At 29.2% G+C, this 15,103-nt stretch overlaps 1 protein-coding gene across 1 annotated transcript in view; it reads right to left on the reverse strand.

The window, feature by feature from the left end:
* The window catches only part of LOC119689016 (putative neural-cadherin 2), a 93,543-nt gene extending 79,523 nt beyond the window's left edge, over positions 1-14,020 (reverse strand). Inside the window, exon 1 of the mRNA XM_038103748.1 lies at positions 13,654-14,020. Coding sequence (XP_037959676.1) covers positions 13,654-13,705 — 52 coding nt within the window. The 5' untranslated portion in view covers positions 13,706-14,020. The remainder of the gene's footprint in view (positions 1-13,653) is intronic.
* Between the last annotated feature and the right edge of the window lie 1,083 nt (positions 14,021-15,103).

The raw sequence follows: 15,103 nt of genomic DNA on the forward strand, positions 1-15,103 counted from the left end.
TGACAGAAGTAGAAGCAAATTCCTTCAGTGCATTTCAGATATGCTGGAAAGATGTTAGGAAAAAATAGATAAAAAATTGAAAAATATTCAAAAAAGAAAAGAGTATTATGGAGAAAGAGTTGCGATAATAATGACAGTAACAAACGGAAGTGAAACCAACAAAGGAGCAACAAAACAAAAGACGCGAAAATTATTTGTTATGTCGTTTTTTTTAGAATTTAGGTTGCAATTTTAATTTTTTCTTCCATCGCATTTTTTTCCATTTTTATGTGAAATTGTGTCTCCCACAATATTTTACTCCATGGCATGGGCTTTTTACATTTTTTTTTGGTGCAATTGCTGAAGCATGATTCTTACTCCAAATTGAAATGGCACACGGTTTAGTTGAGTAGTTAGGACTGGAGAAAGGCTGTCTTGAGCAAAAACCTGCAATGGTCAAATGTTGCGTGCGAAAAGACTTAAGGCGAAACTGACATGTGTCAAAAAGATTTCAAAAAATTAAAACATAAATAAAATATACAAAATAATTTTATTTGAGTACAAAACCGCAAAAAAATAATATTTTTAATTAACACCTTTTTTAATTAAAAAATAAAAAAAATATTTGTTTCATTTTTCCGTAGGAAATGCATATTTCGTTTTTGTTTGTGAGGCAAAGCACATTCAACTTTTTTCGCCAACCGCCGCGTTACGGTGAAAATGTTAATTAATCTTACTACCTTCACAAGTACACAAACGACTGAATAAGTAAGAAAAAAATTTGAAAAAAATATAAGTAAAAATCCGAGAGATATGTTGGAATGTAGTGCCAGGTATCTAATAATTAATGTTTGTTACCAATTAAAACCGTGGCTGAAAAATACTGAGAGCAGCACACGAAAAAATATTTTCCAAACATGCGGTACTGAAAGGATAAAGCTATCAGGAAAGACAGCACTGAAATGAAAGTATTATAAGTAATAAGCAAAAACACATATATTGTATATATACACTCAAGAGACTCTGTACGTATCTTGTATCTCATACGAGTCAAATGAATGTAATGTCAGCGTCGAGTTATATATGTGCATTGCATGAAAAGTGCTTTAAAATAAGTTCTTATAATAGAAGACAAAATACCTACATCTGCTGTCATTCAAGAAAAAAATTACGAAAAACAAAATATATATCTTTTCTTTAAAAAAAATTTTTAAGACACAGATGTGAAATTACTGTGATGTAGAAAGTAATTTAATTGTATATTAAATATTATTTAGTTCATTGCTTCTTCAGACGAATCGTTAACATTGCATAGTTATAGCGATTTCGAAAAGTAGTGAATTGCAACAACAAATATTTTATTTATTTTATTTCAATTAATTGAATTTTTGGCTGTGATCCTGAAATTATTTCTTATATTTAAATATTCATGAATATTTCTTCTTATATTGATGTTTTTCCGAGTTAATGCAACAGGGCATTTTTACTCTTTGTTATCTATAGCGCGTATAACTTCAGGGTCTTGTCCCTTATTATTTTTTGATCGGATCTATTTTGAGATCACTTAGCATGTCATTCGTGCGAATGAACCATGGTACTTTGAAGAGTCTTCGTAGAGTGTGACGTTGAGCAACTTGTAGCTTCTGGGTAGTTGAGTTGGTTGCTTTGCTATACGCGACCCATCCGTAGATGGGTTGCGCTTGCGCTCATTGGCAGGAGACGCCAATGAAGCTCAGAATCAGCGTTTATTAGCCAACTGACCTAAGGCCGTACTTGACTTGTACGTTATAACTAATTATTTAATACTTATTTAATTAACATAACTAATATATATTAATATATAACTAATATATAAATCACATTTATACGTATTGTGTAAGCTATATGTTAAAATAGAATTTTAATAAAAATCTCAATGCAATGTGTCTACGAATATTATGTCACGAGGATCATCTACCGTAACACGACTGATGGAAGTCATTTAAATAATGCTTTATTTTATAACAATACATTTATATAAAAATTTGACTTATATTTTTTTATATAAAATTATTAGCTAGCAGATCAAAACCGAATGAAAAGCTTTTATTTGAAAAGGTTTAGCATATCTTCAGTTCTGTTTTTTAGAACTTCAGCAGTGCTTAATTTTTTATAAAAAGCAAATAATTTATCGAATTTTGTGCTACTGAAAAGCTTTCCGCACTCTTATGGACTTTTTTTAGTTAAAAGTCGCCTTTAAATTGTTAATTATTCACCAAAGTTTATTTTTCAGCACGATATATATTGTACGTATTGTGAGAAACAAATTTTACGATGACAATAAACAGTTTTGTGGATGTAAAAGTTATTCATTCGATTTTTAACTATATCTCAATGGGTTAAGAGACGCTATGAAACAGTTTTCAATCACCCAAATGTCATTCAATTTTGATAGTACATCAGCTTCAACTTAGCTCCTAAACTAATCTTTTTTTATCTTGTCATGCAACTTTTATCATCCTTTGCCGATAAAATTGGGCCACAACTACAATTTCACTGACAACAACAACGAGATGAAGACTGTGTACCCGATCGAAAACGTGTTTGTCATAGTCTTTTGGGACGAAAGTGGTATTCCACTACTTTTTATCGATATTTATTTATTTGATTAAACAGTCTAAACAATATTTAATGGGAAAAACTTCTCTATTTGGTCAGGAGATAAAATGGTGTTCCATAAAATTAAAGTACAGATGAATACCTTTTTGACCATCATAAGGAAATTTCATAAATTCCGCTACAAATTTCTTCTAAATCATATTTATCGATTTTTTTGGAATCAGCATCTGTGATTTTTACCAAACCTGGTAAAATTGTTGCTCGGGTTGAACTGCAAAAATTTATTATCTTTGAACAAAATGTGATGAATTGCATTGAAACTATACAGAAAAATAAAACTGAATCTAAATTTTTTGTATTTTCTAGACTTTCAAAACGATTTTCCGATAATCCAACGCATCAATTCTTAAAATGACAAACAAATTTAACGGTTGTCAGCTGTCAGACCCTAAAAATTAACTTTCATTCAAACGTGAACTCTTAATAAATATTTTTATGTATTTCAATGTCTTTTAATACATAATTATTTTTTTTTTTTTAATTTAAGTATATTTTTTTATACTTTTGTTGACTATTTTATCATTTTCGTGTTAAATTTTTTATATTCTTTCATATTTATTTTGTGTCATTCTGTGTTCCGTGCACTTCGCTGAGGGAATAATTATGTGCCCCTTTAGGAAGGTCCTTAAGTGTACCACTTTAAATCTTATTTTAATGCGCTTTATTACGACAGTGTGGACTACGACAGTGTGGACATGGTATGGCGTAGCGCTCTAAATTGCAGCCATGACATTACAGAAGAAAAATTTTCAAAAAAATATTTATGGAGCAAGGCGTTAAAACGGTTTTACTTGCTTTAAAATTCATAAATCTCTCGTGTCGGTAATTCCTGAAGGTAATCAAAACAAATCGGATTTTTGAAGAAAAATTAAGCTATGAATAACTTTTAATTTTCAACTTTTATTAATTTTAAGAAAATTGGTGCTGCAATTACTTTTTTTTATATACTTTAAAGTGTTGTATAATGTGTTCAAGAAAGTGTTAATTAACTCAATAATTTATAATTAAAAATTATTTTTGTCCTATGACAAGAAATTTATTTTGTATAGAAAAGTTGAGAAATTTTCAAATTCACAAATTTTATTGAGTTTTTAATCAAGTTTGCACTGAAACTGACCATACACTAGTTTCGGAATTTCGGCACATATCTTCCGTCAGTGTTCATGGGATTACATCTATTTGTGTAATCATCTGTATGGCATTTTCACACTGCACGTGTTAGGAAATAAATCCTCTGCAATTTAAACTGTGGGTTATTGTGTTAATACACAAAGCCAAAGTACTGATTATTGATATTAAAAAAACGCATAACCCACAGCTATACAAATTAACTTAAACATTGTTATTTGTTGTTCTTTAAATTTCAACACTATTGTTCGTATGAAAAATAAAATTCATTTATATTTAATTTAAATCGAATACTTTTTGTATCAAAAAAACAATTTTGCAGTGTGTAGCAATTAATTGATTTAAATAAATAAATTATGTGGTACCAATTAAAAATAAAAAATATAATTAATTAATTCAATTATTCTGCAGCTTGTTTATGGTTTCGTTCTAATTTAAACACAGCAAGTGAATTTGTTACTAAGACTTTTATAGCAAATCAACAAAACTCTAGAAAAAAGTGCGAATATAAAAGTTAAGTACGACTTTTGGTCAGTTGGTTAAGGAGCGTTGACTCTGAGCTTCAAATTTAGCAGAGCACGAGTTCAATACCTGGCACTTGCAGTCTCAAAAAATTATTTACGAATAATTAAATAAATGAATTATTTCCAACATCACTAATGATAGGTAATCATCATCTGTATGTTTAGTCAAAAATTCAATAAATTAAAATAATATAAAATGAATTTTTGTTGTTGTAGTTCACTTCTGTTCCAAAACAACTCTTTATGATTTACTATATAAATTTGAAGTTATCATAAGCTTCATGTACTATAATTCTATTTACACCTATATATGGCGTGATAATTTGAGTTTCTCTAAGTCACTTATGTTAAGAAAATATAATGGCTTATCAACTGTAAAAACGGAACTGTAAAAGTTCTTATTGATGAAATTTTATTTTAAATTTTTCCATACGCTATATTTGAGCTTATAAGATGTAATTTTTGACTTTCATTTCCTAAGAATATGTATTTCACTGTTTAATGGGAGTCAGCTCGAATAATTAGTGATATATATTTCATATAGTAAGTCAGAAGTTTATATTAATGTATATCTGTCTCACTTCACTTAGCAATATCTATTTCCATAAATAACTATTCAACATGAAATTATTACAGCGGTATGAACGCCATTTGTTATGCTAGCCATTTAAACCTTGTTAATGTACCAGAATTTTATATTAAACTATATCTAACTTCTTTTAACAATATAATACATTCCTTTATATTGATTTATATTGAAAATGAATATATTACAAAAATAGTGTTTGTAAATAGCATCTCATGCATAGTTTCGACTATGGTAAAAAATATGGCGTTTTTGATTGGTAAATCAAGCGTAATTTTTTCCATGGAGTATTATTAAATATTAGTCGTTGTATTACAAAATGAGGGATCAAGTTTTTGATATGACCGTTTACTAAATTTATCTTTTAAAATAAAAAATTTAAGAACATTAATAACTATACCACATTTGAGGTAAAAGAAAAAAGGACTCTTCAGTTAGAATATCAGCAAAGAATAGATTCAAAGTGCTTTACTGATACAATTTTGTATGTTAAGTATGATATCGGCGTTATCTGAATACATGCATCTCTTAAAAGTTCACAATATTAGTATATAATGCACGGATGTCGGTTAGTAATAGTGTAAACGCGATAAGTTTTATTGAGCATTTGGCCCCTGTAATACTTTCCAGCATTTAGTTTATAAAAGATTTTTTTTTTTTTTTTGCTCTTATGGAACTATGGAAGTTTCGTTGAAAACACGTATCTTGAATGCAGCCACTGTCAGAACCCTCTTTCATCGCAGCTCGCAAGCTTCGTGAATATTTTAAACAATTTAGCAAACGCAAACAATGTAAAACCGCGAAAACATTGAAACCGAAGGGAAGTGTCTGTCCTACATTCAACGCAGAAGTGCAAAAAAAGTGTAAATTCTGGCAGAGAAGTGGTTGCATCTCAAAAAGTAAAATTTAAATTTATTTAAATAAAAATATGGGAATAAATGAGAAATTCAAAAAAGTTCAAGTACTTCAAAATTTCACGCCACTTCAACTTTTTCAGATACTTAAAGCTGTATTGGCTAACATTCTTTTTAATTTTAATTAATAAATTCGAGTCCATTTATCTTTATGAGTAAAAAAAACAAGACACGTTAATTGAAAATATTCAAAGCGAAAAAGAAGACGCAGGAATTTATTGAATTTGATGTCCTGAATTTTAAACATTCTTTACTTTTGTACTGAAACTTGAAGTTTTACCTCAGATACTCCAACTGCGGTGTTCTTCAACACCAAGAAGAAGATTGTTACGCACGGTTAATAAAAAAACAACAACAACAACAAATGTCGATTACGAAAATAAGCGGAACTAAAGCGAAGATGCATCAATATTTTGCTCACGTCAACAAAGAAGTGCGCTACCAGTATTTCCTGTTGTGATGGCAACACTGCTTGACTCGCAGTCAACGCCATTTTCGGATGGCACTGCCATTAGTTTGAAATACTCCCATGGCAGTTATTCATTAAGGGCGGTAAAAACTCATGCTGGAAATAGCGCAAATAGTGCAGTAATAACAATAAATTTATTTTAAATAAAAACAAATAAATTAAACAAGTGACTGAGGCTGTGCAGGAGAGTTTTGGAAGAGATTATGCTTCCATATATGGAAATATAATTAAATTAGGTTAATATTCTTTATGACTAATATAATTGAATTTAGTATAAGAAATCATATAATTATAATTTAATTAAATTAATTATTATTATACTATGAATAGATATAAGAAAAGATTTTGTATTGTGTAGTTAAAAATTTAAAAATTTTTATTAGTTCTATATATTTATTAATAATTCTTCAATTTGATATATGACTAACACAATTTTTTTTCTGTTCTATATATATATGAGAATATATTAACTAAATAATACCATGTTTCCACTACTTACTTAGAAAGTTACTTAAACCACTTTAAGTTTTTATCGTTTCCATTGCCATAAGTTACTTAATGCTTGTGGGAGAGCTTTTATGTGTCAGAAAGTTTTTTGAAAGTTCTTAGAGAACTTCTCTTTGTTTAAATAAACTTCGTCTAAATATATAATTGATATATTCAATTTATTTATGCACATTTTAGATATCAATTCAATTAATTAATAATTAATCAATTAATAAAAACAACGACTTTATTAAATAGTTACTTACTCAGTACCTTTGTTTACAGCTCAACTGTTGTTTGTTTAAATTTTATATTTAAAACATATGACACATATGTCAAATTTCCTTTGTGGGAAATTTATTTTTAAGAGTAAACATATGATACATATGCTAAATTTTGGCAATTTTCCTAATGGGAAATATATTTTTAAGGGGGAAACATATCATACATATTTCAAATTTTGATAATTTTCCTTCTGGGAAATTTATTTTTAAGGGGTGCATTCAATATTTCTCGCCTTAAATGAGCTGATTTTTTAATAATGAGCTCATTAATATAAAAGCAGTTTGTGTATGATAAACCATTCTCATTAGTAACTTTAATAAGCTAAACCGCCTTAATGACACAATGTGAATGTGCTATAGGTCACACTTACTAAGTAAGCAGTGGAAACATATTATATGAAACATAATAGTTCATAATATCAAATAATTGATTTCTCACAAAATATGAAATCATATTGTTTTAATAATCATATTGAGATTGATTATTTAATTTATGATAATACGATAAACAAAAGCAATTTAATTAATTCCAGAAAAAAAAATAAAATACCATTTAGTGAAAATATTCGAAAAGTGTTTCAAATGTGCAAATACAATTTGTTTTTAGTGTCAATTTAATTTATTCAAAATACTCTGAATGAATCCGTAAATGTAGAATTTTTTCAATGGAATTTATAAATATTTGTGCAAATATTCGGCATTTCAGTGGCATAAAAACAAATTATGTATGACATTAAAAATCTATCCACACATAAACCTATTAACTTTTTGCATATTTAATGATAATAAATTTCATTTCACTACACAGCAAAAAATTAATTTGTACGTAAATTTTATGAACCCAACAAGATGAGAATACAATTTTCGACTTTCACATAAATTTATAGCAGTGCACTTTGGCCCGAAAAATAATAATATTGTTACTGCACTAAAATATAACGGGAAAAAAATTTATAAAATATATATAATATTGTTTATAAATGTAACTGAGACACAAAAACTGATTAAAATTAATTATAAATAAACATTTATGCCGGAATGTATCTACTCGCTCGAGTTGGGTTACATATAATATATACCACACCGCACCAATGTGTGTTAAGTACAGGGGATGACTTCTTTCTCCGAAAAACGAGAACATATCGAAGGTGTATTTTAAATATTTACTGGATAGTATACAAAACTATACTAAAAGAACTTATAGGTTTTAATATTTTAGAAACGGTTTATGCAAATAACTGAAATAGATACTTTAGTGTAATAAATACCCGTAAGTATCAAATACTTTCTTATACTTAAAAGGGTATGAAAATTATAATGCCCCATATTTGATACTTTCAAAAATGTTTCAATTTTCTCAAACAATCCTAGTAATGTAGTTAGTTAGTTGAAGTGGAAGGACGAACGAATCCTCCCTAATTAGTTAAGAAAGCTGTTTTGAATCCAGAGATCCTCGTAAAAATTGGTAGAAGAAGATTAATCTAGAACCGGCCTTAAGCATTTATAAAAGCGAGAGTCTGGTCAACGCTATTGCTGGAAATATCGTTAAGTGTGTTAAAGAAGGAGGCCCCCAAAAAGTTAAGCTTAGTGCTAGTGAAGCACGGACATACACACAAAAGGTATTTTGATGTTCCTTCTTCATGATGTCCTTTCTTCAAGGTAGGCACGTGTTACGGAAGACAATACAGCGTAGACTGAGCCTAGTTCCACGCCGTCCTATGGCCTAGTGCGCTGTAAAGACATATATTAATCTTGATACCGATGTGTATGGTATCAAGTCATTCACTACTTGTTGGTAGCAAAAAATGGTCATAAACCAACTACCGACTGTAGCTGACAGGGGCAGAAATTGAAATTATGGTATCGGTAAAATAGGCGCCCAGTCTAGCAAGCTGCATGCTCATTTCCTCCTGTATTAGAATGCCCGGAAACTCAAACTAGAGTTATCTAAAAAAACCTTTCTATGGAAAATATTAGTGTATATCAAGAATTTAGTTTAGTTAAAAAGGAAGGTTAAAAATCGATTTAATATTGTTTAATCATTTAGTAAATAATAATTAGAGCATCAACGAAGTATTTTTAATTAAAAACTGTGTAAAACTTGTGAAAAGAAATAGTAAATTATGTCGGTATGGCAGCGAATGTTGGTATTTACCAGAATTTTGAGTAGGGTAAGTTAGATAAAAATTTGGTAAATTAGGTGTTACCATTGTAATAATTTTACAAGATGTTTAATAAATAACTAAATAATTTTGGAAACGTTAAATCAAAAATAATAAATAATTGCAATAAATAAATAAAAAAATATTAACTTAAGTGCAGTGCAAAAAATTCCTAGAAAATTTCAATTTACTTTACCTTAATTTACTCCAGTGACGACTGCTCTAAGGTGCGGAGGTGTGCGGTGAACACCCTAACATAATTTGCAAAATGTCATATAACATAGGTATATAAATTTATTAAGTATCTTCACATCAACAATTATTATTATTTATTACATTTCCATATATATATTTTTAAAGTTTTAGCAAAAACAATTAAATATACATAATTGTCTATGAAAACTCAATCAATTTGCTTCTGTTAGCTGCTATACTTGTTAGTTGTGCTCATATATTTGCAGCTCAAATCACAGAACATTTCTATTATATTTCGTCTCTTCCCTTTGTGTGCAAAGAAGTTGTCCGCACATACATACGTTGCATATGAACAAAATAATGTACGTGTGCTCCCGTTCGTAATATCAGAAATAGAGATTTATATAGTGGGAATTGTATGTGAGTAATTTTCTGTTCTATTCGAATATCAACTGCATGCATACGAATCCAACATGATGATTTGCCAAAGTGGTTACATGAGCGGCTGAAGTTTGCAGCTCATCTCACCATACATTTCTATCACATTTCGTCTCTCCCCTTTTAACAGTAGCACCCACGAATTTCTGTCGCTTACTGTGCGGGGTACTTGTCCGCACATTTATACGTTGCAGGTGGGTTTGATTTTGTTTGATCACTGCATAAACATGTATGGTTCTAAATACAAACTCTTTTGTTTGAAAAAAGTTGGTTTGATGTTAAAAGACATAAGTGAAAAGTTGTATTTATTCCATATTGATATAATATTAAACTTATATATAAATTATTAATTTAATTTGTTTAATATGTTATTTTGTTAATGAATTATTAAATATTGTATTGGGAATATATTGTTGCCTAATATAATATAGTTATTATTAATAAAACATCTTATATATTTCAATTTATCTTTTTTAATTTAAGTGGTACATGTAAAAATAACATTGTAGAAGGGCCGCACACCCTTCCAGATAGGGCACGCGTCGTCACTGATTTACTCGAACTTGCACACGGCCTACAAATGAAATACGTAAATATAAATGGGCACACTCTTAGAAAACAACAATATTTCCGAACAGACATTTCACTAGAAACATAAGGTTTAAGGCACCCTAGCATGCCGGCCATGACTTCGAGAAGAATAGTATAACGCGATTTAATCGATGAATGTCATTGTTGTCTATTTCCATAAAGAGTTCGATTTAAATTGATAACAAAGACGTTATGTCACATTCACAAGGACAGAACCGTATAGATACATATATAGCTTTTAGTTTCTTGAAATTTAAGTTCTGTTTTGCTATTTTTTATGTGAATGTAAAAAATCATCTGGTAGTTGGATGCGCATTAGAAGGATGCGAATGATATATGCCACAAATCTTCGTTAATTTTCAAAGCCATGAATGTGAAGTCTTTTCATTAAAATTTATGTTATTAAATATATTTGTTATAAATAAGAATTTTTGTATTTAGAAATGCCAATGTTACGCGTTATATACCATAACTAAAATAAACAAAATTTACGGTAAACACAAACAAAACAAATAAACTACAGAGCTTGTTTGCTTACAATAAATGATGGATTTATGTAAATAGAAGTCAACCTTACATGCATACCGAAAGTGCTACTTACCAGCCTATACCTATATACGGAATGTGTGTATCAATCTTTTCATAAACACCAAAGACACCATAGGCACCATAGACACCCCAGACACCATGGATACGATGAATGCGATGGATGCCATAGACACTAAAGACACTGCAGACATAAAAGCCGGCAAATATTTAAGCACAAATATTGAGCTGCCGTCTTAGTATTAGACAACGTCTTACAAGCGAACTTATGCGTTATTGTAAATTTATGAGATTATAAAAGTTGTGTAAGACAAACTAACAATTTGTGTGTGATCCTTAAGCAGAAAATCCCTTAAAACCTTTAATAACTCTTCTTATATTTGTATTCATGCTACTGTTTGGATTTGTGTTTGTATTTGTGTTTGTGTATGCATGTGTGTGTTTGCTGAGTGTAGGGAAATTGGCAAATAGAAATATGATATGGTCTGAGTTATTGATGAAGTTCGTACGTGTCTGGGTCTGGCCATAAACATATGTGGAGATAAATTACTTGTACATGCAAATAATGGGTCAGCAAATTAAACGTTCAATTAAGCCGACTAGTACCAAGAGGAGGTTCCCTGTGGGTGTAACAGATCCTAAACCGTTTAATTATTTAGACAAAAATTGAGGAGGTCTAAAATAGTTTAGAAATTAAATGCTATCAATTGGTTTAACATATTTGTGTCTTAATCAAATTTGTGGAGCCGAAGGTTGACTTTAAAGCGCTCAATTAATTTATTAGATTTTAGGAAAATCATATGGGATAAGAAACTGGAACAATTAATTTTTAGTTTTGAAAATGTATTGAAACAAAAATTAAAGTGATTTTGGGGAATACAATATTTAAATTAAATTAATTAAAAGTTACTTTAAATATATGGATTATTTTCTCCTCAAATAATTCATAAAAGAGATTAGTTACTACTTGAAAAAACTCTGAGAGTGATTGTAAATTTATTTAGTATTTTTAATGCAATAGTAAAATTCGTCGAATCACATTATGCTGCATGATCATACACATTCGGTTTAAAGGTTACACATTCGAAATTAAAGGTAATCTCTGCAATTAGGAATTTTTAGGACCTTAAAGAAGAAGACATAAAAAAACTAGTTCGGTGTGGAAAAATATCAATCAAACTTGATGGTAATCTTTAAAACTTATGAATTCTTTGAAGATTTTAATGAAGAAGATATAGAGAAAGTGCATCGATTTGAAAATATATCAATTGAACTTTGAGGTTATCTTTGTAACTAATGAATGATTAGAAGACCTTGAAGAAGACCTTGAAAAAATTAAAAAGTTTTTTCTGCAATTAATGAATATTTTCAGGACTGTAAAAAGAAAATAATGAATGAATGGAACTTGGATGTTCTCTTCGCAAATAATGAATAATTTAAAGATTTTAAAGAAAATGGCGAAGAGAAACCGCATCATTGTGAAATAAAGTCAATCAGTTAGTACCCTGATGATGACAATAGATTATAGTGGAAATATCGGTTATAATAAAATCGTTTAAAAACAAATAAATATTTTTTAAATAATCTATTTTTTAACTATTGACCAATTAGCCCCGAAAATTTCATTTTAATTGTGTTAATAAGTAAGTCATCTGTTTATTAAAGCTTTCACTGTATTTCAAAATAATTTAAAATTGTATATTGTTTTACTTAATTATAGTTTTCATTGCCATTTTGCTATCTCTTAAATGTACAATGTTGCTTATAGTCAATTTTTACGATATATGGAAGGTACATGCTTTTAAATGGCCTGACTTTCTGTTCCCATTGGTGTTCGCTTATTAAAGGTTTCACTGTATTTCAAAATTACTTGAAGTTGTATAATTTTAATTATTCCTCTCACTGGCATTTTGTTATATGCAAACATAATTAAACATTTGTTAACTTCTCACAATTATTATTACTTTAATTAAAACTAAATTAAGCGTGGTTTATGCAAACGTTTGTTCATTGTTGGAATATGCCGGAAAATGCTGGAGAATGTTAGAGAACATTACCTACCAACTACCCGACTACTCGAATTGTTGAGAGTTGAGTTCAGTTGAATTCAGTTTGGTAAATATTTAATATCGAATTACATACACTTGAGTTCGCAATTCAATTTCGTATGCATAAATCAAAATACTAGTACTACGCGTATTTGTACTCATTAGTAATGCGTAAAGCATTAAAGACATTAACATAAATATGTTAAAATTAATGCAGAAAGGATAGACGAGCGGTAGGTAAGTGTTTGTCTATCGTAATGTTCCTTTAACAGACTCTGCTCCATGCAATAACTTCAAATCATGTTCTAACGAGCGGAGTTAGTGTTGCCCGATTAGAATTGGTAATGAAGTTAAATGACTGGATTCGGTTTATTTAGCTATGGCTTCCTTCCGGCATTGCTTATTTCGGCATATAATATAGTTTATTTATGTTTATTAATAATGAAATGAGAGGTGAAACTGTATTCCAAAATAATTATTTAAATTAATATAATCTTTCTATTTACGGTAGTTTATATTTATTATACCAATAATCATAAAATGTTAAGAGAAAATATATAATTATTTTTATTAATATATTATTTACGAGTATTTGCAATTAAGTAAGTAAGTAAGTAATGCTTACTTAGTGTTTGTTGTACTTACCCAAATAGGTGCTATTTGTCAAAACCCAAAAGATTTTTAATGGATCCACCATAACTACGCTGACAGCAGTGTGGTGGAAACAGATTTGCTTCAATTGTTGCTTATAACTTAACAAATAAGCAATAGCAGTACAAGTAGTAGTAGTAGTAGTAGTAGCAGCAGCAGCTGCACTGGCAACAGTAACAGCGACGCTGATGGCGACGGTGACAGTAAAAGCAACAGCAGCGACTACAACAGTAGCACAAATATTATAAGGGAATGCAGTTAAAATTTCTGCTAGTCAATAGCAAGTAAAATACGTGCTATTATTGTACGTTTCTGGCTTACAATTATTTTTAGTATTGCTGTTGTTATTGTTATTGTTATTGTTGTGGCTGTGGCTGTTAAAAGCACAACAACAAAAATTGTTTAAGTTTAAATTCCTTTTAATGTATAAGTATTTTGCACTATAAAAAGTATGTTGTATTTGTTGTTGTTGATTATGTAGTACTTGTAGTTTATTTTGAGTTGGTTTATAGAATAATAAACGATGTTGCTGTTGTTGTTGTTGTTGTTGCTTTTGTGGATGCTTGTAATTTCTAAATATAACAGTTTCTTCTAAACTGTGACGACACGTACTTTGTAAATAAATTACGGAAAACAACAACAATTGCAATAAATGTAAAAAAGCACTTAATTTGTAAATGCTTTTAATGAATAATGAGTTTTTTATTTTTCTTATTGTTCTTATGCTTTTTGTTTTTGTATTTGTGTTTGGAGTTAAATTTAAAGTTAAATTTGTAATCCACTGATTGTTTATACAATTTATATTGTGTTGTAGCAATTTTTGTTTTTGTTGTTGTTGTTGTTCAAATTGTCGTTGACGTTGGCATTTACATTCATTTTCAAATTTATTATTAATTATTCGTTGTTGTTGTAGTTGTTTTTGTTTTTGTTTTTGTTCGTGCCGTTGTATTGGTAAGTTCAAATCCTTTGGCTTAGTAAGATTAAATTCTATAAGTTTTTGTTGTTGTTGTTGTTGTTTAAATGTACAAGTTAAGCACAAATCGATGCAATACAAGATTTTCATAGTAAAATGTTTATTTTTCTAACACTTGAACACTTTTAATACACACATAACACAACAACACACACACAAACACAACAACAAATCAATAGATTTGTTTGTGTAGGACACAATCAAAAGCAGCTTTAAGCTTACTTTGTTTTTGTTGTTACAAAATCATTTCATTTAATTGTTTTTGTTTTTTTCCTTTTTTTCTTTTTTTCTTTTCAATGTAATTACCACTTAAAGTTGGTGTTATTTATGACACATAGCAGTATGGCATGTTAAGCAGTAGCGTAGTAAGCAGCATTGCAGTAGCGTTTCTGTGGTGAACGCTAGCATTTGTTCTATTTTATTTGCTTTGTTTTGGTTTTTAATTGATAAGATGGGCTTGTGTTTTTTGTT

This window comes from Teleopsis dalmanni, chromosome X (assembly GCF_002237135.1).
Source record: "Teleopsis dalmanni isolate 2A chromosome X, ASM223713v2, whole genome shotgun sequence".
NCBI lineage: Eukaryota > Metazoa > Arthropoda > Insecta > Diptera > Diopsidae > Teleopsis > Teleopsis dalmanni.